We start from the raw sequence: 26,443 nt of genomic DNA, 5'->3' as shown, positions 1-26,443 counted from the left end.
TCATGTCGGGAAACGGTTTTAGGATATGTCATGCAGACCACTGTTGCTATTTGAAGAAATTTGATATGTCGTACATCATCCTTATTCTGTACGTTGATGATATGCTTGTGGCCAGATCAAGCAAAAAGGACATCTCAGATCTCAAAAGACAACTATCTAGAGAATTTGCCATGAAAGATTTAGGAGTTGCAAAACAAATTCTAGGCATGAGGATAAAATGTAACAGGGAAAACAAGAAACTGGTTTCGTCACAAGCAGAGTACGTAGTCAAGGTACTTGATCGATTCAGTATGGGAAGCGCTAAGCCGGTTAACACTCCATTAGCCAACCACTTTAAGCTTTCTAATGAGCAAGGTACAATGACGCAGGAGGAACGAGACTACATGGCTAAAGTCTCATATGCATCAGCTATTAGGAGTCTCATGTATGCTACGGTGAGCACGAGGCCAGACATTGCTCAAGCAGTGGGAGTTGTTAGCAGGTTCATGAACAACCTTGAGAAGGAACATTGAGAAGCTGTGAAGTAGATCCTTAGATACCTGGTAGGTACTATGGATGTAGGGCTGTGTTGTGGAGGATCGGAAATCAAGCTATAAGCTACGTAGATTCAGATTTGGCAGGAAATATCGATAGCAGAAGAAGCACTACAGGTTATGTCTTTACTCTGGGTAGTGCTGCAGTCAGTTGGATCTCTCAGTTACAGAAGATAGTATCTATCAGTACAATGGAAGCAGAATATGTTGCGACTACAGAAGCGTGCAAGGAGATAGTATGGATGCAAGGTTTCATAGAAGAGTTGGGTAAGAAGCAAGCAGATTACAAGCTGTATAGTGACAGTTAGAATGCAATACACTTGGCTATAAATTCATTCTTTTATTCAAGGACCAAGCATATTGACATCAGATATCACTTCATACATTCGTTACTGGAAGATAGATCGATTGCTCTGGAGAAGATCCATACAAGTGAGAATCTTGCGGATATGCTGACCAAGGCGGTCACACAGGAGAAGCTGAAGCTCTGTTCAGCTTTCATTGATCTTCAGGCTTGAAGACGGGGAGGTGGTACACTCCGGATGTAGAAGACGAATGTTTATGGTGATGTGTCTCCAAGTGGGAGATTGTTGAGATGTGGAGCCACATCTGGACAAGGCTACTTGACCAGTTGAGTGCCCTACTCGATCAGTTGAGTGCCCTGCTCGACCGGTCGAGTGGCCCACTCGACCGCTCGACTCAAAGTCTAGCGTTGGCTCGACTCAAAGTCTAGCGAGCTATGATTTTTTGGGTCCGAGGTGCTTGACCGGTCGAGGCCCATGCTCGACTAGTCGAGGAGCTTGCTCGACCAGTCGAAGTTACGCAGATTCGTTTTACGGATTTGATACGGACTGCGAAAATTTGAGGCGATTTTGCAAGGGTGCGAAAGGGAAGTTGCCTAAACTATTAATAGAGGTCACTAAGGCTTTTCTAGGGTCATGGGAATTATTCTAAGGTGTATGCAAAGGATTTTTTCTATACATCCAAGGGAAGAGGTTAGTATATTGCTTCTAATCTCGTTTTCTTCATAGTAGAATTTTGCACCCTTGCTTTTTTACCCTTGGGGTTTTTCCACGTATATTCTGTCTTGTGGTTTGTGTGGAATACTTTGATTCTTCTTCTAAATTATATTTCTTCTTGTTTATCGTTTTTGGGTGAGACCGGAGATTGGATCTCGGTTCACTAGCGTTGTTGGCGTGCTGTGCAACACATATCACATGGTTCCTCTTGAGGTACATCCAGCACCAATCCTTATCACTTGTTTCCCTGCAAATTCCTTATTATGGAATCCAAGTCGGCCCACCTAAGATCAGATTGTGGTGGACCACTGCACAGGGTAGTCCATGATTTGCAAACAACCATAGAATCACCCCAATCAGATAATCAAAAGTCATTTGATTCTTCCATTGAAAAAGTTCAATCAAAGCCATCTGATTAAGGGCCCGTAAAATAGACAATTGGATTCCATTAAAAAGTTCAATTAAAGCAATCTGATTAAGGGCCCGTAAAATAGCCAGTTGGATGACTCCTACCTTGCATTTATAAGTCCCTTAATCAGAAGGCTTTGATTAATTAGCCCATGGGGATTTGTAACACGTAACCTATAACCTGATACAAACATTGCCCATTAAGCAATCATTAGCAATCAAGAAGAACAATCGGGAAGTGTGAAAGGTGGGCAACCTGTTTGGTTGATAGCCCAAGAAAAAATAATAATAATAATCCCCAAAATATGAATAGAGAAATGCTAGCAATTGCCTCTCAACATTTAAGTTCCATCCAACAGTCCCTCTTCACAGTACACGTGGCAATTTACCACCAGGTTAAGGCCCATCATGTGGTGGGCCACCAATTGGATGAACCATAGGCCAAACATTGCAGTCAAACAACAGTGACCATACAGTCACGAGTTCTGCAGGGTTGAACACCGACCATCTAGAGCCATTCCTTTCTGCAGGCGGCTGATCGAGGGACACCAAAGCCCATTTCCTTGCTTTCCTGTACATGGCACATCCACATCCCGGACCACCAGATCAATGGCCCCCATCATCTCATGAACTGTTAGGAGAGCTGCATCAAAATACTAGCACAAGAATGGGGCATAGGACATCAACGAAATTATCTGTATTCCAAGAGTCATGTTTCCCAACAATAAAACTAGGAGGCCCTTCTCTCTCTTTTAAGATTTTACAGACGCATGCATACAACTGTTGGAAAGAAACCTCGTTTTTCATGACATTCTCTCTTTAGTCTTTTACTTCCCAAGTTAATAAAACAAATCCATGATACAGAAACTCCATTACAACAAGCTACCTGTCGACGACTTCACAAAACTATGATCCCTATATCTTGGAATGCCCACATGGAAAGCCTGTTGTAGAACATCAATCCAATCTGCAAATATGGACTCTTTTAGCTACTGTATCTGGGCATATTCCTTTTCCATGATCGACTCCAACTCCTCAAAATGCTTGATCTTGGATTGAATCTTATTCAGCTATTAACAGCAAATGCAAATCACACTACAGGAAAAAGATGCAGAGCCGACGGTTGGGGTTACCCTTTGCCGGCTGCCAGTTTTACCGGCCGTAGGTAAAGGGGCCGATAAAAAGAAAAAAGGGACGCCCTAATTCATTTGGCTCCCCAATCGACTCTCTCTCTCTCTCTCTATTTTAAAAGGAAGAGAAAACGACTCTCTCTCGTTCTCTCTCTCGATTGCAGAATCGAGGAATAACAATAGTCAAAAACAGTAATCCTAACCCTAGGAATCTCTCTCCACCCACTCTCTCTCTCTCTCTCTCATTCTCTCTCTCGAAACCCTAATTCTTTCAAAATCAGGGTTACTGAAGACTAGGGTTTTTGGATGTGAGATCGTTCGGATCCGTCATGGCTGATCTTCCCAGCGACGCAGTGGCAGCGGCGAGGGCTTCTCCCCGGCAGTGCCGAGCAATGGCCGTACGGATGCGTCGCCGCTGACGGTGTCAGGATCGTTCAAGGGGTCGAGGAGGCGGACATCAGTCCGACAAAGCCTCGACGCAGACGAGTTCATTTAGTTTGTTTAGATTTCAAAGGGAAGTTGGGATTCTGCCCTGGATCCAATTTTGAGCCAAATCCAACCTTTGTAGTTCCTTGAGCTGACCGATTTCAGGTGGCATTTCTCCGGAGATCTACTTATGGCTCAAATTCAACAAAGCCAAGTTGGTTAGTCAACCGATTGCGGCAGGTATGCTTCCATAGATGCAATTCCTTCCCATGTACAAACTCTTGAGATTGGTTGAAAGATTACTGACTGTTTCAGGAATTAGGATGTCGAGATGTTAGGATGTGTTGGAATAAAATCAGTTCATTTTTATACTTTGTTTTTTTCTTTTTAGGATCTGTTGGAATAAAATCTGTTCCTTTTTTTATATTTTAAATGAGTTTTTTGTCAAGATCTTTTGGAATAAAATCAGCTATTTCTCTTCTCTATTTTTTTATTTTTTTTTTGGGTTTCCTTAAATTGGAATATGATTCTTTTCTTAATTGAACGGCCATAAACGTTGCATTGGAAATTCTTTTTAATGCATTTTCTTTTTCTTTTTCATTTCCCTTGTATTCGTGCAAATAAAGGCCACAGCAGTTGAAGTGCTACAAGCGTTAAAGGGAAAATTGGGCCCTCTTTCTTGTCATTGAAAAATACAAAGGGCCAATTTTGTCATTTCAGAGCAGCCCTCTTTCCCGTTGGAAGAGAAGATGTCAAAAGCACATGGATGTTCTTCTCATGTCCTCATGTTGGAAAGGAAGCCGCAATTGACTTTATGTTCTATTTTTTTTTCCTAATGACAGCATGCATTGGTTGATGAATCTTTCTCCAATCAAACGTTACAGACTCTAGTTTCATTCTGCCGCTGATTTACACATGCATGGGGAGTTCGCGCGACATTGCCATTGGGACCAGTAGCAGTTGTGTCTCTCCTTCTGGGGACTTTGCTACAAAATGAGGTTGATTCTGTTAAAAATCCAGATGAGTATCTCCGGCTTGTATTCACTGCAACATTCTTTGTTGGGATCACTCAAGTCACACACTTGGATTTTTTAGGTAATTGAACGATCCGTTTTACAAGTTTTCCATACCCTTGTTAACTTAAAAGGTCGGTATTCTTTGTTATAACATTGACGATTCTGGTAATGTTTACATATTAGGATTCTTGATCGACTTCCTATCTCATGCGGCCATTGTTGGGTTCATGGGTGGGGCAGCCATCACAATTGCTCTGTAACAGCTCAAAGGTTTCCTTGGCATAAAGAATTTTACTAAGAAGACAGATATAATTCTGGTTTTGCATTTGGTATGGAGTTTTGTACATCATGGGGTATGAAAATCTACTGAAAACGACTGTTATTGATAGTGTTTAAAAGCTTGGATTTGAGATGAAAACCAACCAACTCAAAACAAAACCAACCAACTCAAAACTAGCAACCATGATAAGTCAATTAGGTTGTCCAATGACTCAGTCAAGCCAAAACTAAATTTCCCTAAGCTAATGAGTTTAGAAGTACAGATTGCTGTCATTTTTCCTCACTGACTGTTTTCTTTTACTACATTCGCAGTGGAATTGGTAGACAATCCTCATAGGATCAGTCTTCTTGGTTTTCCTTCTAGTTACCAAATACATTGTAAGTTTTTTCTCTTTGCTTCATATTCCTTGGACTCCATGCTTGTGGAAGGTTTCCTTCTTACATGACTCAAAATTGTTACAGGGGAAGAAGAAGAAGAGCCTTTTCTGGGTGCCCGCGATCGCCCCTTTGATCTCTGTTATTCTCTTGACCTTTTTTGTGTATATTACACATGCAGAAAAGCATGGTGTTAAAATTGGAAGTTTCCGAACTTTGTAGAGTTAACATCTCTATTTTATCTAATATTAGTCAACTAATAGTGCTGCAAATGTCTGAAAGGTGAAAGACATACAAAGGGGTATAAATCTGTCATCCTTGGACCAAATTCATTTCAGTGGTGAATTTGCTGCGAAGGGTTTCAGAATTGGTGCAGTGGCTGGTATGATAGCATTAACTGTATGCCTACTCCACACATAAAGAATCCTAATTTTTAAGACATGCTGCTTGCAAACATCCATCTGCAAATGCAAGACAAGTAGTCACACGCATGTGAGATTCGGGCCCTTCATAAGGTAGGCCCCAAGGTGAATGCCCCCTATTCCAAAAATCAGGCCAATTCATCCAAAGGGTGGCTGCACATGTATATTGAATGAGGAACATTTGATTTTCTAACCATCTATTGTTTCATGCATGTGTGGGCCACCAAGTGAGTGGACTGGACTGGGCTTGGGAATATTCACCATTGAGCCCACTGGATGAATGGTCTGGATCTCACACTGGAGTTCTCAGATTGGTTCATATAAATGCAAAGCCACACCCACTTGTTACTATTTATAGGGAGATTGAAGTTGCTTGTATTTGATATAAATTTTCATTTTCAATATTGTTATCCATATGGTTGTTAATGAGTTGGGCCTGGGTTGCCTTTGGTGTGGATTTTGAACTGATTGGATGTGCCTATCTGGCTGGCCCCATTCAAAATTTGAATTTTGCTAAGCCCAAGCCTTGCCCATTGACAGTTGTAGTTATCCAACTGTCTACATTTCATTTATCTGTTTTTTTTCTTTTTGTTAATTATGGACCAGAACAAGCTGAAGGTCCTATTGTCCTCATCTTAGCTCCTACCAGGGAATTTTTGAGTTTCGAATCCCTAATTAGGGATTTGTAGTGTCAATTCCCTAATTGAAATCATTGAAAACATTAATTGATCTTTTATTGAAAAGTAACTTTTAGTGTAAGCAGTTTTCTCACTATGATTTTCGGCCGATAGTCTATCCACATGTGACCCATCAGATCAATACTCCTGAGCATTAGAGATGTTTGCCACATGTACTTTGATGTAGGAGCTTCATAGAACTTGCATCAGAGATGTTTGCCACATGTACTTTGATGTAGGAGCTTCATGGAAGTTGCATCAGAGATGTTTGCCACATGCAGGTTGAGGAAGGACTAAGGAGCTTCATGGAACTTGCATCGACCCAAATATTAGAATTCCGCTTTGGTCATTCACTTGCTTCAAAAGGAGTCGAGTCAAGAAAACACAGCTTCGTTAAACCCAAATATTTCAAATCTGCATTTACAACCAACCTGCTTCTTAGACCTAAGCACAAGTTCTGGGTGAGATTTGTTAAGCCCACACATGAGTGCACAACAACATGCAGCCACATGTGCCAATATAGCGTAAGGTGCAAGAACAAAGCTTTCCATAAAGTAACCTATGTTGCCTAAAACTTCTGGCATAAGAGTGAAGTTGTTTCACACCTCAAGCGGACCTGTTTCAAAACAAACGTATATCTAGAAATTTGTATTACCCTATTGTGCCCCATTAAGGAATGAAACTTGTATTTTGCTTAAGAAGATCTAATCACTGTTGCCCTCCTCTGTTTGTAGTGGGAAGGTTAATGCTCTGCCTACATCTATGGCCCATCAAATTGCGTTTAATCACAATACCAAAAGCAATACACTTCCTTAAATTGCGTTTAATCACAATATAGTTTTTCTGTTTCTATTTCCAACACCATGCTTCTGTGTCTTATATTAGTTACGTCCACAGAGAGGTGAAGCCTAAAAATTTTCTACAGGATCAGAGAACTTGCTTAGATACCATGTTGACTGCAGACAATTTTAAGTGATAGAATGCAAGATATGATATCTATAAACCTCTAGTACCAAATGCAGGAAGAATCTAGAATAGCTAGGAGGATTGGAGAGATGCAGAAAGCAATATAGTTGCAAGTTTGCCATCACAAAAGAATTACAGGAATGCCATTACAAATCATCCCTCAACAAGTACAGCTTTGTCTGTTAATATGCATGGGTGATTATTATCTTTCTCAAAGTATCTGGGTATCATGATTCCGGGAAAATCAGTACCAGTTCATGTGAAATGGATCGATTATACTTTACCTGGCCGTGCTTCCATTTGTATGTTTTACTTGCATTTCTAAATTTGAAATGGTGATGTATGGAGTGAACCAGTTGTAAGGCTTCCCCTAGGATCTTGAAGAGGACCTTTGGTCATAAGGTTCTAGTTCTTACATATATGTTGATGATTTTACCGGCATGAACTTGAAGAATGTCAACATCAGTGAGAAAGTTTATTCCTATTCTGATTTGTAGAGTAGACAAGAGACTTAATTCTCCTCAATGAATATTTCATGGTAGTTTTAGATCTTGATTTAATATCCCAAATGGGTTGTTTGTTATGGGTAAGTTGCAAGGAAATTGAAATCTGAGCCATAAAACTATATGTTTGTCCACTCAATGGATTAGTGACTTCTAATACTTCCATTCTCTTTACACAGGCCATCTAACTGGAGGAAAAAGCGAATCCATTTTCACAACTTCATGTTGGGTGTCCATAGTCGCCTTCAAGTAAGAATTTTTCTCTATAATTCTTTGTGAAACCTTTTATCTAAGCTGCAAGTCATTCATTTGTTGCACCAACCTTTTGTGTACTTCATTCTTCTCGAGAACTTCTAATTTTTTTTCTGGAATAATGGCAGGGTTTTGATATGAAACTAATCAATGTAAATCGGACTTGCAAAGTTACAAAGGTGATGCATGATTAAAATTGGTTTGAATTTCTTGTGTATTTCATCTGTGGAGGTATTTAATTCACTTATAGAGTAGGTGCAGATGTTGCATGATTAAAATCATGTTCCTTTTAATCTCTTAGGGAGGAGGAGGAGGATGGTGCAACAATGTTACGACTTGCCTCTCATGAAAAGAAAACCATTTGGGTTCATCCAAGAAGACTGGTTTTGATGTCTACTTCTCCATGGCTAGGGGGAATGCCACTTTGCCTGCTATGGAAATGACCAAGTGCTTCGACATCAGCTAGTAAGCCATTGTTATTAAGGTGTCTCTTGCTTGATTTTATACATTAAGGATCCGTTATCATATTCAATTTGTAAGATGCTAATGGAATAACCTGGAACAGTGGCTAATGGCTAAGATTTGTTTTGTAGGTTAGAACTGAATGGTAACCATTCTTTTCTCTATTGGAAGCTCCATACTTCCACAGGTAGGGCCCACGGTAATGGTCTTTTTGTTGGTGTGCAAGTAATCACAAAGTGTGAAGGTAAGCAGGAACTAATTTGAGCATGGGAATGGAGAAGCTTCAGCTTCAAAATGTTAGCAAGGATGAATAGCTAGGAGGTAGGAGCAGGAGCACAAATCAAAAACACAATTCAAAGTGACAGTGGCACCTGGGTAGAAAATTTTGCAGCCGAGGTTGTGCAGTTCTTATGCTGTTGTGTTTTTTTTTTTGTCCAGCATGAGCATGCATATCTGACATCTTTTATTAATGTTTTTTTTTCTTTTAACCTTCATCATCATCATCATCTAAGCCTTATAGGAGGCAGTCGTCTAAGTCCAGAATGGTTCTTGTAAATTCTATTCCTAAACCACTCGAAGCTCGGCTCACATTCAGCTGGTTCCAAGGATTCCAATCTATGTGCGGGCACTGTAAAAGAATAACAATTCTTCTACTGTCTCTCTCTGTCATTTTGTGATCGTCATTTTGTGCCCTATGAAATATATGTTGAACCTAGTAGATCTTCAACAACATAGGGAAGACATAAACCTTTAAACTAATGGAGTTTCAATGGTCCCATAGTCTCTCTAAATCAACAGTCTTATATGTAGAGATAAAACAGGCAGTTAGTTTTAAAATTATGATTTAAATATGTTGATACTACAATCAAGAATTAAATGAGTTTGTAACAAAGAATTAAGCATGGATGGCATTGACTTGAATATATTGGATTTATTTTTTATGCAGTTAGGAAAATCTTTTTCCTTGGGCCACCCAAATGCTAAGATTAGTGTCCTCCATGCAGCCCTGTTTTTTGAAGCCCCCAAATTATTTAAATCTTGTGATGTGCAGAACAACATAAACCCATTGTAATCTCCCTTTGTGCAGGTTCTGGACCGTGGTGAGAAGATTGTGCTTCTGGTAGACAAAACAGAGAACCTCCGCTCACAGGTGGTGAACCTTAATATCATTGAGGGCCTGAACCTGCTGAAGGACTCCGAAATACTGGTGCTGATGCCTTTTACTGCTAGACAGCTCACCAAAGATCGACAGAAGAAATGAGTCCCTTGGAAACAATGGCAATCATTGGCAACAAGGAGATCATTGATATTAACCAAGGTATGTTAGCTGCTTAGACAGTTGCAAAAAAAAAAAAAAAAAAAGGATGCATGTGGGTCACCTTTTCTTTTTCTTTTTTTTTATTTTTTGTACTTTTTGATGAGAAAGATTTTCTCTATTGCTACGGATTGTCAGTGGCCGTGATTCATTTAGCTATGGATTTAATTCGTAGTAAAACTTTAAAGAGCTACACTACGAAGGGCTACGGTCACACTGTGGCTAATATCTTTAGCTACGGATTTTAGCCGTAGCTTTGGACCCATTTTCTGGTAGTGTAGCAAAAACTGGGGATTTAGCGGCGTCCAGTACAATCGTCAGTAAAGGTCCTGACCGCCGGTAAATCCTTTACCAAGACTGCCAGCAAATGATTTCCCGGCGGTTTTGACCGCCGGTAAATGCCAGTTTTCTTGTATTATCAGTGCTCATCTTGAATGTGAAGCAGAAACAGGAAAGAAGAAGAAGAACAAGAAGAAGGATCAAGAACCTGTGCTTCGATTATAGTTGCCATTAGATTCTCTATTTCCCTATCTTCTTGGTCTGCTAGTAACTCGGAATGAGCAGCTGCCGCTCCAAAGAGAAGGCTCTTATCAACCTCACAGAGTTTTTTTTTTTAAAAAAAAATAGAAGAAAAAAAAGAGATTACAGTTACATTCAAACAGAAGGCTCTTATCGACCTCACAGAGTTTACTCTAAGCGTAGTGAGTTACAACGCAATCTGCTTCTGGCACTAATAATGATAGGTTTGCTAATTCAACACAGGTGTGAGACGCGCTCATCTACATTCAGTCACACATACCAATAGGAAACATGTGTGGGTGATCTGAGCTTTCCATACACTACACATGTGCTAGCATGGCACGTGAGTGTGATATCTAATCCATTCATCTGAGAAAATAAAATCTGGTCGAACCAGCATGTGGGACCTAACATCAACTTGTTTAATGGTTAGGAAATCAATATAGCAGTGCCATTGATGGATTGGATTGGATCTAATATCCATCATCATGCCCCACCTATGTTTCCAGCGCAGGAACTTCCTGCGAAAGGAAGGCCTTCGCAGGAAATCCGCATCCGAACGCGGTGGGCCACACATTTTTCCATCTTAAGAATCCCACATAAGGAAAAAATTATCTCATATGGTGGCAGAAGTTTGCTGGTGCCGGCGACTGTTCTGCGATTGCAATGGCAGCTTCCATTACTCCTAATAGGTGTGGTTCCCTGCGTTTATATAGCAGACAGGTTGCACAGAGATCGACCTTCCTACTACTCAGAATCCCACTCCCCCAGCACGTGTCTGCAAAACCCTAGTCGTTCATGTGATGGGCCCACCGTCAGAAGTTACTTCTGCCGGAAAATGAACAGGCCTATCATCAGGGGGGCCATGGAAATATTCTTCTACCACAGTTCGGAGGGTCCATCCACACGGTTGGACCTGCCCGATGGATGGATTAGATCTCATGTACGTGTAACAATGGCTAGGTGTGTAAGATGGGTTCTTTTACCAGTAAAAGCCTCAAGAACAATGAATGAAAAGCAAGTACACACGGGCTTGAGAAAATATAGAAATGAATTTTCATAATTTCAAATGGTGTGGCCCACTTGAGTTCTGATAACAGCTAATTTTTTACCCATACCATAGCTAGAGCAGATCAACGGTTAAATCAAGCGGTGGATGTCCATCACACAGTGGGCCCCATAAAGCTCAGCCTCAGTAAAAAAAGCAAATATCACTGTGGGCCTGAGGGTAGTTTGCTAATTCAGAGTCAGTGCACATGCAATGGAGAATGGTTGTCGTTTGTAAAAGGATAGATTGGTAATTTTAAGTTTTTGTTATGGAAATGGTAGTTTAGTAAACTCTGTGAGGTCCACAGTGATTTATGTATTTTATCCGCTCGGTATATACATTTTCCCTGATAATTTTAAGGGCTTGAACCCAAAAAAGAAATATTTACAATGTTCAAATGAACCACACTACAGTAAACAGTTGAATCGAGGGAATACATTTTCTCACGAGGTCTTTATTCCTCACGAAGGGAGCTGTTGGATGCCCTAAATCCAACGCTTATGGTACGCTGGTTGAGTCTCTATAAGGCTCTTGAACAGCCGAGATCAAACCACGTCCCGAAATGGTAAGATTCTCCCCGCCTTTTGCTTTTCGTGGGAACCCAAAATGGAGGTAAAAATGAAGGGTTGTGATCTGAGGGAATAGAGGGCTAGGATTGCACCAGGCTGGATGGCTAAGATGGAAAGGAGGGAGAGCACGCCGATTGCCAGCGTGTATCCGAAACAGTTTCCGTTTTCGGAAACTGCCACGCGCAACACCTGATTGCGCTGGAGCTTGTGTCCACGTACGTGCTTGCAAGGTTTTGGTCGTCCCTGGGTGCTCTATCAGATGGATAGCTCGGATCATTGGTTTGGTCCCTGATGGTGGGCCACAACTGTTGCAAACGGACGTCGTCCGTTTAAACAGTAGTTGGGCGGGAAAGAGGAGAGAAATTCTCCTTTTTCTCGTTTTTTCGGGTCAACCTTGTTTGACCCAGGTTGGTGACCCAGCACACCGCGGGTGCATTCGGATTGTGTACACATGCAACCCCAAGAATGGGGTCCACCGTGAGTTTAGAAAATCCACTCCATTCATTGGGCTCTACAAGTTCCATTGAGTCATTTGACCACGAACGAGGTCAAACCATGACTTGGGTGGGCCACAATTCTCAAATTTCTTCACATTCTCATGCGTTCTAGAGGTCCAATGGGTTTCAAATCCGATCCACATCAACTATTCAATCCATTGGTCCATGTACGGCCATGATCTCAAGAATGAGGCTGATCTCAGGTCTGCCCTATGACTCGGTCTTTGGCCTTCAATCACCCATTTGCGTTGATTCAACAGTTAGACTGCTACCTAGACTAACCATCAATGCTCTAAATCTCTTTCCTAGCCTGGATGAAAATCACTAGCAGGTTGAATGGTTAGATGGCTTGATTGTAATGGTCAAGTGATGGATTTCCAAATTGAATAATGTGAATATGATGAACAGTGAATCGATCATTCGGGTCCCAATCTTTAAGATAATCTGAGTGATACCTCCACAAGCCAATCAATCAGAATCCCATGCATGATCTGAGTGATATCTCGCTGTAATTTTTCCATGAAATTTGAATAAGGTCTTCGGATGAGCTTGAGATTGTTCCGTGGGTAACTAGTTAATTGTTCCAACAGTACCTGAAAGAACACGTTAGTGTATAGTCATTCAAATAACCTATAATACAAGTAGCGGTGAAAAAGCTTTGGATTTCTTTGGCCCACAACTTTTAAGACCAGGGTAACTGATGTTCCTCAAGTTAAAGATTATCTCCTTTCAAAATAATTCGCTTTATTTTCCAAATAAGATATTGCTTTAAGACCAGGGAAATGTAACAGAATTTTACTAAGAATAAAGGCTAAAAGAAATGGCGAAGAGGGACAAAGAATACCCATCAAGAAAAGAATCTCCACAAACAACCCTTTTTGAAATGCAATCAGTCACATGATTAGCATCTCTAAGGCAAAAGAAAATCAGCCATATGAAATAGAACAGTATGCAGACCAATGCACTATTAAGAACACATTGATGACGATGATGATGATGAGACCATTGGCTTTTGGTCATACTCAGATCACATCCAGCCGGAGTAATATTTAAATGAGAGTGTTGGCTCTGATCATACTTGGATTACATCCAATCGGCGGTAATATTTAGACAATGTAGGAAACTTAAAGAACCTTCCGATTTGAACTGCCGAAATTTCTGGAACTCCTAACACTAGAATTTGCCACTATTTAACATGTTCTAATGAATGCAATGTTCAAATTCAACAAGTCAGCGGAATCCAGATTCTTTGCCGTTGAAACGCAGATTAGTTTTCTCCCTTCTTCGAAAGGCCATTAACATTCAGATATTGGCTTGGACATTTTGGCAATTTGTAGTCCAATCAAGCCAAGGTTCACCCAGCAAACAACCTTGCATAACATACAAACCAAATCAAGATGCACTAGAAAAAAAAAATGACGAACCAAAAGTTAAGCTTATTTGATTATCTATCAGATTGGTGGAAATTTATTGGAATGGCTAAAAAATGAAAAATATCCAATGGTTTCAACAAACAAGACGGGGGCTAGGACGGCTCAACTTATCTGATTTTCGTACTGTAACTTAGCAACAGTGGTTTCCACAATTTACTTGCTTTAATTTGATTTATGAATGGCACAAGCAATTTCTGAGTGTCGGCATATCAAGCGTCCTACTCTGCCGGAGTATCAAATTACTCCCAACAATTAATCATCTTAGTCAGAGAAAGAATCCAATACCAAACCTGACTTGCAACTGCAGGCAGAAGGAACAGATAAACTAAAATTAAAAATATATAAATACAATGATAATGTATTAATGAAATTTGACTGAGAGCTCTTTTCTCTGCTAGAAACCAAAGAAATTACATGGAGAGCTAAACGTAGGCATGAGCCCTTAAAAACAAATGGGTGTAAGCATTTACATACAATTGACCCAGTCTTTTTGTAACTTTGGCTGTTTATTTGGGGCTTTGGGCTCTTAATATATCAAGCTCTTTTATGTTTTGAAAATTCTCTGGATTTAAACTGACTTCTATCTCGTCTTCATCAGGACCAATGTGACAAATAGTGTCGAGATTTTGAAAATCTCGCAGTAATATTACTAAATGGTGTGATATTTCTTAGAGAGTTATCAAGAGATCAGAAGAATGTGGCTGCATTCAATGTTTGGTTATTGCTTCCTAATTGGCAATCAGGCATACGCAAAAGCCATGATAGCCATGATCAATATCTTCAAGGAAGAAAGAAAAGACCAACAAAAAGAGAGAAAACTTTGTAAGCGGGAAGTGGACCCACATAAATCACAGTTCCGCAACAACAAAAAAAATAAAATAAAATTGCAACTCATATCATCATAAAAGTTGAAATAGAACACATACTCAAAAACAGGATTCAAATTGCTGACAACGAATACAATTATTAGCAATGGGGCAGCAAGCGAACTTCCCATGTTAGACAGCCAAGGGATCTCCGAAGGTCAAGGCAGGGTAAATAGCCATGGATGAGGGACAATTGCACCCAAGATGAGACAAAGTAGCACCTCTTTCACATACTTCAAGTATGGGCAACTAGGACATCGTGCTTTTCGGAGTCCTTCATATACCACCGAACAAAACCAACAGATCCCTTAATACATTGCATAAAGTGAGGAGATGATAAACAAAACAAAACAGTCTATCCAAAATAGCAACTAGTACACAAGTTTGACTTTTTTCTTCAAATTTAATAACTTAAAACAACCACTTACATATTATCTTAAAACAAACCATGCATTATCTAAGTACATTAAAATAAATTTAAAAAATAAAATAAAAATCGTATAAGTTGTCTCATTAGCATATACAGTTTCCAAATGGAGTGAGCAATCTTGTAAAAAAAAAAGAGAGAGAGAGAGAGAGAGAGAGAGAGAGAGAGAGAGAGAGAGAGAGAGAGAGAGAGAGAGAGAAGAAAAGAAAAGAAGAAGAAGAAGAAGAAAAGAAAAAAGAAACAATGGTTCAACAAAACTAGGTCAGGAGTTCAAAACCCATTTGAATTAGAACTGCAAGTCTCTGTGTAACGAATACCTTATGCAAAGTTGCATATGTTTCATAATTTTACTGCAGTATCAGTCGGCATTTGAACGGTGCATACTTGTAGGACTATTTATTTTATTTTGGACAATTAGAGTCTTTTAGAAAATGAGACGTTGTGTTCCATACACAAATTTATTTCAGTTGCCAAATTGCTAATTACATGATATATCTGCTTGCATCATCTTTATGTACTCATTTGTGTTGACTATCACTATATGATCATTTTCCTTGGTCTGGTTTCAACATTGTTTACAAAAGCCTCACATGTTTCAATTTGTTCCTAGCGGAAAACAGGTAAAGAATCAAAGCTTCTCTTGTTATATGGTACCATTAATATGGAATGATTTGCTTCATTTTCAGGTCAAAGAAGCGAAGAAGCTTCTTAAGATGATCCCACAGAATATAGAAGAAGGCTTGAGGGAGTTCCTGTATTTACTGCTCAAAATTTGAAAATTGCAATAGCTACAACTGGTGGAATTAAGTGGTATGCTGTTTCAGTGTTATATGTGTTTCTGTATATCATATTTGTAGCATTTGGAAAAGGACTGTGGTTATAAATCCTTCTGATTTTTGCTGAAAACTGTGGTTACTGTAGAATACAGTTTTGGATCAGAAACGGTGGTTATATCAATTATGAGGTGGACCATTCCATAAGAAACAGGGGTGATGATGATGATGATGATGATCTGGCTCAAAATTTTGCACTCTCATTAGCATCCATCTGAAGTCCCCCTATCTCTCGCTCTCTCTTTTTTTTTTTTAGAGAACAAAATTTTTTATTAGGAAATGCAGAAGAGAAGAATACAAGCCTAAAAGCACCACAAGAGCCTAAAAGGGAGGGGCAGCCGAGGCCGCCTTGACATAAGCTGCCCACTCTGAGATGCATTCTCCCCTTCATTACCATCCATCCAAAGTCCCTCCGCAACTCAAAATCTCCACACACTCAAAACACAAGAAAACTCCCACTAGTGAAGTCAGATAACCTGTGTGTTTCTATCCCACACACCCTACCACCCACCTTCGTCATTTGCCCTCCCCTGCCACAGATCATGCTTCTCTGTTCTTCCAATTTCTCACTTTGTTTTGTTTCAAAAAAGTATATGTTGCTGAAATCAGGGTTGGTGTTTATTCATACTTAAAAATGTCCAAAGACTTGCATTCACCACAACTTAATTACAATAATATACAAAATAATAATAATAATGATGATGATGAAGGTTTGGTATAGAAGAGATTGTAAGTCTCTATGGATTCTTATGGCAATTTTCACTGGTAGATTTGGGTGATTTTTCAATCAAAATACATTTTCTTTTTCATTTCAATTATGATAAAAACAATTGTAATATGGTTTTGCTGTTTCAAATCGCAATAAGATTGGATGAGCTTTCACTAAAATTTTAGCCAAAGCAGGTTCATCTTTCTCGTTGTTCAAGAAATTTTCCAAGGAATTGACATTCGATGTTTGTCAGTATTGAATCTTTCAGATTCTTGCTTTCACCAAAAAGGAAAAAGAAAAAAAGAGAGTTTTGAATTTAAATAAACTGACTCTAACACCAAAAACAGGAGTCCTTTCTGTCAGTTCAAAATGCAACCAAAATTAGATGATTGGATAGTAACACCAAAATCAGACATTTAGAGAAGTTTGTCAGTTCCTAATGTTACTGATGGTTCACTCCAGATAAAATGCAAAGATTAACATCAGAAATGGATCATATCTATTTCTTTTAGCTGTTTGGAGGTTGCAATTGGACTTACATTATTGCATTAAGGATGAGTTGACCAAGTCGAGTTTGTTCTGCTTGCGTTGGTATGCTCTTAACTTAGTTTATCTCTGGCATTCAATAAAATTTCTATCATCTTCTCAGAAAATAAAAATAGAAAGAGCCATAGAGCCATGACTTCAAAGGAGATTTTCCTTCAGTATTCTGGTCGGAAGCTGGCCATCCCTAGCTGCACCTGCTCATCAGAGAGACAGAACTGCAGAACTCATCTCAGAGAAAGAAGATATTGATCACATGTGAGAGACAATCAGACCCAACCTTCCTTACTATCCTTTCATCAAATTAGATTTTTTTTTTTACTTAGATGTCATTGGTCTGTTGTATACTGAAAGGTGTACAAGAACAACTGATCCTCCTAAGGCATTCCAAAGCTTGAAACTCACCTTGCAGTGAAACTATGGGCTATTAAGTTCACTTCCTTGGAGAATATTCTTAAGTCCCTAACTCAACTCCTGCAAATGCTTCTAAAAGCTCAAGAAGTCAATCATTAATAGTAACTACTTGGGTAAGAGGAACAAGATCATGGCTAACCATATTCTACATTAGCACTTACAGATCCAATAGGGAATGCTCCTGTTGACAACCGATATGCATGACTAGTACATTAATGCATTCTATTAGTAAGGACCATATTGATACTCTAGTAGAGCGGACAAACGATACGCATGCACAAAGCTACAGTATGCCTGGCACATATGCACCCCAATCTAAACCATACAAAATGTAGGCCCCACTTTAGACAGGCCCAGCCTCAGATCAGATTGGTTAGACAATCATAAATGCTAATTAGTTTGCATTTGCTTGCTGAATTTGGAATGTTAATTTTTTTTATTCTAATCTTCCATTTGATGGCCACCAATCAGAAAGAATCATCTGTTTCAATGTAAATTTCACAATACAGTCCACAATTCTTACAGCTTGGATCAAGGTGCAAATTCCATTTCTACAGTGTCTACGTGCATGCATGTGAATAGATATACTCCGACGGCATTTCAAATAATCCTTGTTAAGCGATAGATTTGTCCCTGACAAGGAATCTCATGCTATTTTCAAATGGGGATTGAAAACAAAATCTGTGACGGAATATGTTCATATTTACATAGATAAAAAGAAAGGAGGCAAGCAGATGTCGAGCATCGGAAAAGCTATAATTTATTCACACTCTAAGCATCCCAAAACAATACATTACATTCAGAAAGACCTCATTATTTCATGATCTAATAAATCAACGAAAATTGGCTAAAGACACATTAGTAACTAGTGCTGTCCAACTTACAGTCTAGAACAGAAGCTTTTCTGCAACCTTCTTTAAATTCTTCAAAATGATGAATTTAGAAAGTACTTGAGGCATAAGCAACACAAACAATTTTCAACTTCATGTACCGGAACAGGATTGCACATGATAAAATGTGATGCAGACAATTATTACAAATTAAACCTGAAATTCCTCACAAGCAGGCATACACAATCACATGTAGAATACCGATCTTACAGCTAAACAAGACAAGCTACTTATTCAATAGAAATTAAAAAAAAAAAAAACCATTTCAACTTCTCCAAACAGGCCTCTACCATTGAATATATATATTGGGAATAATCAATTAGACAATTATCATAAATGAAAGAACCTACCAACACTTGATAAAACAAAACCAGCTAGAATATCCTCTTCTTTAACTCCTGACAATTTAAACCTGACATTTTCACCAGGCCCAACACGTTTTACTTTATTTTCGTCACAATATACGGCTAGAACTACCGGACTCTATTTTGCCCATAACAACTGTTCCCATGTCTTTAAATTTATCAATTATAGGCATCCTGCATGTTTATACAATTAAGCAAAACCAACCAAATTAAGATGCAAAAAAGGCTAAATGTTGCAAATATTAATGCAAGTTGACCCGGAACTGTTAATATCACTACAAAGTTCAGCACTTGAAATAAATGTCTAATTGTGTAAGTACAAATAGATAAGAAACTGTCGTTTGGATTCTCACAACAGCACAACATGCATAATCTAAAATTTTAGACATAAAACCCAAAATGTTCCATCACATTTACAAACTGCAGCATTTGAAAACAAAAAATTGAGAAATCTACGGTTCTGCGCATCAGCAAAGTTATGGTTTGCTGGTAGACAGTATTCCATAAACGTAGGCTCATGGATAAATAATCCAAACCTTGATCTGATGGGCCCCACAGTGGATGGGGAATGCATCAATCTTCAAGATTGGAAAATCCCATCTATCAATGACCTAAGAATAGACTGCTGAGAAAGAAATACAGAGATAGTCCACTTTCAAAGAAAAATAGTCAAAGATCAAAGGGTTCAGATCTGAGAGATTCTCGAGCATCCCAACAGCCAATGTGGATCCCCATCGGATAAGTTTGGTTGGACCAATATCATGATATTTCATGATATTGGTACCTGATTAATCAGGAAATATCATGTGGTGTAACCAAACGCACTACTAAAAAAATGCAATGCAACGGAGTGCTTGTTACAGATGTTTGCTTCCTCAGTAAGGTCATGAGCAACTTGGCTTGAGTTACCATAAGTCGCATTGAGTCGACTGAGTCAGCTCACTGACCCAATTAGTCTTGTCAATGCAGCACCAAGTCACTCTCACAAGAAAGTTCACTACTGACTCGGCTCAAAATCTCATTGGGTCAACTGAGTCAGCTCGCTGACTTGATGAGCTTCGTTGATTCAGCACCAAGTCGCACTCACAAGCAAGTTCTCTAGAGACTTGGCCCAAAATCTTGTTGGGTCAGCTCAGTTGAGTTTCAACCTGAGTCAGCGAGTTCTAGTGCACGTGAGAATCATTGAGTAGCTGTAGCATTCTCCTGCAACTCACCTGGGTGACAATGGCATATTTGAAAATTGATGTACCTTCAGTGGTTCTCCTGAATTGATGTACCTTCAGTAGTCAAATGATTAGCAAATAAATATAACAGAATCACCAGCTCTAAGCCGTTTTGCACCCACAAACAAACTCCAACCGGTTGTCAGAAGGTGTCTTTTTGGCTGTCCTAGCATTCAAAGAAATTAAAAAAATTAAAAAGCATACAGAAGTTCAACTGAACCGTGTGATGATCACCACCAACACATCATCTTGGGGTTAGCTTTGAATGGAAGATTAGAAGGCACACCGGACAACAAACTTCAACTTCTACCCAGGCTCAGAAACCAGCTTTCTTGGTCATGGCTCACAACTGAACCATGTGATTAAAAAAATAAATTAAAGGCAATATTGACTCAAATATTAGAATGGGAAATTGCAAAACAACGTTACCAAATTGGTTGCCAATACATGCAAAGGCTCTATATAATGCTTTTTTTTGTTAGCTAGTTAGTACACCCCACTGTCAGTTCACACTTCACTGTTAGCCACCCCCACTAGGGATCGATACCATGACCTCAGTGTTGAAATGAGGTATCTTTCACTCAGTCTACCACTTGAGCTATGGATCAGGGTGTGGCTCTGTATAATGCTTGATCAACAATGGTAGAGATGCCGCCCACCTTTCGATAATACAAGCCATTGATCTGGTGGGACTTTCATCATTGGTTATTCTACTTAAAAGTTAAAACAACAAGAAGGGAGTAGATTTAAACATGTGCAAGGCCAGAGCAGCACCTGAAAATTGAACCAGCCAACCATAATTTGATTCAATTACACAAAAGTAGATCTACACAAGAAAAAAAATGGAAATAGGCAATGAAGAAAGACGTGCATAGAAATTTCATTGGACCTATTTATTAAAATGGAATTATAGGAGATACACAATATGTATAATATACTCGGTTTTCAATTTTGTACAAGTGACCCATGGTTCAGCAGTCCCATACCATTTGTCCATCAGTACCGAACTTCAATGGACCATTTCCTGAAAATGTTCTGGATTGGAAGACCTGAATTCAGTAAGGAAAATTTAAAAGTCATTTTCCTCTATACTCCACAGCTTTCCGTGTGCTTGTAGACATCATTTGACCTGAATCAAATGGCATAAAAAAAATATGACATGCTATCTGCTACTGACTACCAGTTTTCCTGTAATCCACCCCGAAAATGACACTGCGCCTCTTGATATAAGATGGTTAAGTGAGTTCTGTTGCGAAAGTGGACAGAAAGGTGCTGGTCAATCATAATGTACAATGAAAGATAGCAAATGTACAATAAAAGGATCAAAGATTCATGGAGGCCAAGTGCAAAAAGAAGCTAGCAAATGTATAAATTGAAGAGATTCATGAAGCCCACTGAAATCACAAGTTTCAAAGAACTATCGTTAGAACAGGAAGCTAGCTCATAATTATGACAAGCATTGGGCGCATGAAGTCCAAATTCCCACTAGTCACTACCACAAGAGATATACATTTAGATCAATCTGACAAAAGAAAAAAAAAAAAAAATCAAAATAAGTTCAATAGTTGGAAAGGTGATACCTTTGACGGATCTAGAGTTAGCATTTTGTCCAGTAACTCCAAAGTAGGGGTGTCGACACTATTAGAAAAGTGATACCTTTGACGGATCTAGGGGTGTCCGGTAAGTCCAAAGGCATAGCAATACCTGTGCCACAAAGAAGTAACCTCAATTTTAACTTCATTGATGTCATCACTGGGGCACTAGCGTGAAAGGCTAAAATCTGCAAGCTTTAAACATCCCTCATTATTGATGAGAATGTTATGTGCTGCACAAATACACGTAGAATAGAGATTGAAGCTGCAAAAAATAAAATCCTGACCAAGAAAAAGATCCAACTAAGTATTTGATGACAAACCTTTGATGTCACAATGAAGCACTTGATTAGCATGGCAATAACAGAGCCCATCCAATAGTTGTTTCATATAGCACTGACAAGGAAAATTGGCAAATACCTAATTTCCAAGGGTCAGTTTAATGAAGGAAATGGACTTTTTTTAGGCCATTAAAATAATGAAAACACCCTTGAATCCCATCACAATCTCATAGGTCAAAATTGGATGCCATGTTGAGAAACACACCTGGATTTCCTTGATCGTCCTTGTCAATTTCTCTATGAAAATCTGAAGAACAATTTGTTAGTCTCGATAACATGTATTTAGGATCAGAGCCACTAGTTAAGCAAAGAAGAAAAGGAAAACGTGAAAATTCAAATGGAACCTGAAGAAGTTGCAATCTCCTCCAAAGGAATCACGTTTTTATGATCAAGTCTTCTTAAACTTGTAATTTCATCTATTACATCGTTTACTTCCTGCAAAACACAAAACAAAAAAGGGCCACCATATTCATAAGCATGAATATAGCACTAAAATGACTTTCCCGGTCATAAGGTACGATTAATAGATTATAGACTACAGTAAACAATAGAAGAAAAACACCATACCTCCTTTGATAAAAAAAATTTTTAAAAAAAAAACCTTATTAGTATCTCTTTCGCAGCAACAATTTCCCTTGTTTGTATATCTTTCAACTAATATATGGTGCTGCAATTTTGGAAACAGAAGAAGAAAATATCATCTACGAGACATCCATTCAACAACCATACATGAATAGCTACTATAAGCTGCAGTTTGTTTCAAAGAAAGCAAGTATTCAGAATAAACTTAAAAACAATATCAGGTGTGCATCTGGCATGAGGATTTGGTTGTGAGAGATGCAAGTTATTACCACAATAGAGTTGAAGTAGAGCATTGTGTTTATGTCTAGGCATGGGTTGAATGTCATTCACCACAGCAGGTGCCATTTTCCAGAAAATAAAAATAAAAATAAAAATCAGTCCCATATGGTGGGCCTAGTTTCCAAACCGCATCAAGCTCACAGCACCATTTGAGTTACATCGAATGACATCAAAACGCCATTTAGCACTTCTAAAACCAAAGAAAGTAGATGCTTGTAAAACCCAAAGTCCTATGTCACCTAGAAATCTTCAAAGAAACATTTTAAGAGTTCAGATTCTCGAGCAAAAGAAAGTAGAAGCTTCTAAAACCCAAAGTCCTCTTTCAAGATTGATACGCTTTTCAATATCTACCAACCAAAGTTGCAAAAAACACATCCTATAAGCAAAATGCACATCAACAAGATGGATAGTTTCTTATTCATGAAAAATGTATTTACTTGAACTACTTGGACTCCTAACCACAGTTGCCAGGTTTGAATGGGTTCTTCTCTCTCAATGGCAAGAGAGTTGCCCTTTCCTTATTAACTGGCTACTAGCAGGCAATATTGATTACTCTAATCAACTCCCACAAGGTTACCTCAATAAGAGTTACCTCATTTGTTCCGGATCATGTCTGACCAAGATGGCACTGTGGAAAATTTCTTCTAGTGTTGCAGCCAAATATTAGCATGGACTCCAATCTTCAGGCGCCACCTCAAAGATGGCAAGATAAATCAGCTTTTCTGATACTGAAGTGCCTCGAACTACATGCCATAATCAGGCACTGACAGCATAGCTTGGACTCCCGAGCAGGCTGGTCAATTTTCAGTTAGTTCATACAAGAAAGTGATGAGTAATCAAGGGACTAGTGATGAGCAATGGATCAGGTTAGTATGAGACAGTTCTGCTCCAATGAGAGTGATACCCTTTCTGCTGGTTAGTCTTTTGTAATAAGGTGCTCACAGTAGATCACCTGGAACACAGAGACTGGCATATGATTAATCACTGCATCATGTGTGAAGCTGACTAGGAGAATGTTGATCTTTGTGTGAGGATGAAAGTGTGAATTCGCAGCACAAATGTAAATGCTAGTGTGAAACAGATAACATACTGGGGCTGTTCACCAAGTGCGGACCACCATGAACAAGCCCTGCTTCAAATTCACACCAGTCCACCCATTAAGTGTGTAGCCAATGTGTCTAGACCTTCCAATGCACTTCCGTCACTCTTGCTACCCTTAATTTCACCCTCTTTTTTTCTTGTCTTTTGAGAAGACAACAAAATGTTAACAAGGCTAAGAAAAGGGAATAGAATTCTCAATACAAACAGAGGAGCAACACATGCTAACCTTGGCCTACTCATAAGGGCTAGCAATGGACCAGGCCAGGGCTGGGTAAAATCAAAATTATGAAGTATAGTGTTCAGTCCTCTATAGCATATAGCCTAAGCAACATCATGTGTGGTGTAAGCAGTGTTCGAAGTATCGGTATTGCTACAAGTTTCGCTTGTCAAGGATATGAAACAATATCGATATCGCTGATAACCGGAAATGCGGGGAAACTTAGGAAAAGCAGTGAAATTTTCAGCGAAACTTCAGGAGATGTTAAAATGTACATATTTGCATATTTAGAAATAATAATAATAAAAATAAATACAAAAAGAATGCATACATACCAAGTTTCCATTAAATTGGGCCTCAAAAACATGTGTTGTTGTAAGAAATCAGTCCAACCATCCCATCCAGCCTATTAAACCATTCAAACATCCATTGATATTGCAAAATATCAACAACACATGATATTTCACCCAAAAATCATCAACAATTGGAAAGGAAACGAAAGATTGTGGTCTCAATATCACGCGTGTTGAGATATTGATAATATCAAGATGTTATTAATACTATCAATGGCAAATTGAACACTACAAACAACCATGTGCCCATGAAAAAAAAAATTGAAATAATTTTTTTCTAATAAACGATATTCTGATGATATCAATAAGTTGGCCATGTTATTGAAATATCATCAATACACTTATGAAGCATTACCTAGAATTTACATAGTTGAAAATATTGACGATACATTGGCGATATTGATGCATTGGCAATACAAGCAACACCTAGAATTTACATAGTTGAAAATATTGACGATTACATTAGCGATATTGATATGTTGGCTATACTTAGCGATACATTGCTAATACCTAGAATTTATGATACTACCAGCGTTATCGGTATTGTTACCAGTGTTATCAGTATCGCTCAGCTGGAGATAAAGATAACATTGGAGATAATTCGAACACTGGTTGTAAGCCACACGATACTCCTATCTTTTAATTAAAATAATAGGAAGAAATATAATAATACTAGTAAAAAAACAAGTATAAAAAAAAAACTGTAAAAAGCCTTCATTGTGATGATAAGATGCCTAAAAAAATAAGGCATATCCAACCACCAGTTGGACCAAATCATAGAAATCAATGTACAGCCACCCAAAAAGCCTTCACTATAGCGTGGTTTGCCAACATGATGGTTGGATCCACCTTGTTAGACCGAGCAATGGGCCACACCATAGAAAACAATGGCTAATTGTGAGCTACCTAAGAAAATCAAACCTATCCAACCATCACATGGCCCACACCATAGAAAACAATGCACAAGCACCCAAACACCTCTATTGAAGCATGGTGGCCCACGTCATAGTTGAATGGGTTGCATGCCTGCTACCACCCCCCCTGTACATTGTGGAAAACAATGGACAACTATGAGCCACCCAAGAAAATCAAGCCTATCCAACCATCTCTCTTTTAAGATTTTACAAACACCTGTATACAAGTGTTGGAAAGAAAATTCATTTTTCATGACATGCTCTCTTTAGTCTTTTTCTTCCCATGTCAATAGAACAAATCCATGATACAGAAACTCAATTACAACAAGCTACCCACCAACAACTTCACAAAACCATGATCCCTATATCTTAGAATGCTAGCACAAAAAGCCCGTTGTAGAACATCAATCCAATATGCAAATATGGATTCTTTTAGCTCAGCCCACTTGAGGATTTGCCGATTTTTCCAAAAGGAATCATAAGGTTCATGCCCAACTATGCAAGTTTGATGGATCGAACGGTGACAGGACCCCAAACTCACATAGATTTTAAAGTTGCTACCCTCAAACCTTAGACACTTCTTCAGTTGAATGTTGACCATTACATATTTTTATGCCACTAATTAGAACATTAAGATTATCCTAGAGAGATTTTTTTATACTACTCTTTCCAGAATGAGACTGAACAAACCAGTCCAAATCATGGAAGCTTGGGCCCACTTGTCAAGCTCAAAACTTAGCACATTCAGCATTTCCTCGAATCCAGTATAATGTAATGTGCAAGCCCAAGGTTCCTTGCTTCAGCCCAAATTGCATGGATGGGGCTTGAAATTCCCATTCGTGGCTCACAACCAAATGGAAAATGGGATAAAACAAAATTAATTTCACATACAGCTGAAATAAATTAAAATATTATTTCAAGCTATTGATTTTATTGCAATGTCCT

General features: G+C 38.8%; 1 protein-coding gene and 3 long non-coding RNA genes across 6 annotated transcripts in view; 1 reads left to right on the top strand and 3 right to left on the bottom strand.

Moving 5' to 3' along the window:
• Positions 1-2,642: 2,642 nt before the first annotated feature.
• LOC131239423 (uncharacterized) lies at positions 2,643-10,348 on the bottom strand. Its single transcript, XR_009168222.1, has 2 exons — positions 10,271-10,348; positions 2,643-3,030 (listed from the first exon to the last, which is right to left on the bottom strand). It is a non-coding gene; the product is annotated as an uncharacterized LOC131239423 (long non-coding RNA).
• Positions 3,811-5,513, top strand: LOC131239421 (uncharacterized). The gene is made up of 3 exons (XR_009168220.1): positions 3,811-4,611; positions 4,716-4,885; positions 5,124-5,513. It is a non-coding gene; the product is annotated as an uncharacterized LOC131239421 (long non-coding RNA).
• A 10,652-nt stretch (positions 10,349-21,000) lies between the features above and the next one.
• On the bottom strand, positions 21,001-22,489 carry LOC131239420 (uncharacterized). 3 transcript variants are annotated; one of them, XR_009168219.1, is made up of 3 exons: positions 22,035-22,358; positions 21,700-21,944; positions 21,001-21,168 (listed from the first exon to the last, which is right to left on the bottom strand). It is a non-coding gene; the product is annotated as an uncharacterized LOC131239420 (long non-coding RNA). The 3 variants fall into 3 exon arrangements; XR_009168217.1 differs by having other exon boundaries at positions 21,001-21,365; positions 22,035-22,356; XR_009168218.1 differs by lacking the exon at positions 21,001-21,168 and adding an exon at positions 22,397-22,489 and having other exon boundaries at positions 21,697-21,944; positions 22,035-22,299.
• A 3,308-nt stretch (positions 22,490-25,797) lies between these two features.
• The window catches only part of LOC131239417 (SWI/SNF complex subunit SWI3A homolog), a 75,388-nt gene continuing 74,742 nt past the window's right edge, over positions 25,798-26,443 (bottom strand). The window contains exon 3 of the mRNA XM_058237117.1: positions 25,798-25,860. Within this exon, the coding sequence (XP_058093100.1) occupies positions 25,844-25,860 (17 nt within the window). The 3' untranslated portion in view covers positions 25,798-25,843. The remainder of the gene's footprint in view (positions 25,861-26,443) is intronic.

Source organism: Magnolia sinica, chromosome 3 (genome assembly GCF_029962835.1).
Source record: "Magnolia sinica isolate HGM2019 chromosome 3, MsV1, whole genome shotgun sequence".
Classification (NCBI taxonomy): domain Eukaryota; kingdom Viridiplantae; phylum Streptophyta; class Magnoliopsida; order Magnoliales; family Magnoliaceae; genus Magnolia; species Magnolia sinica.
Note: the sequence above shows the minus strand (reverse complement) of the source record. Positions and strands in the feature narration are given on the sequence as shown.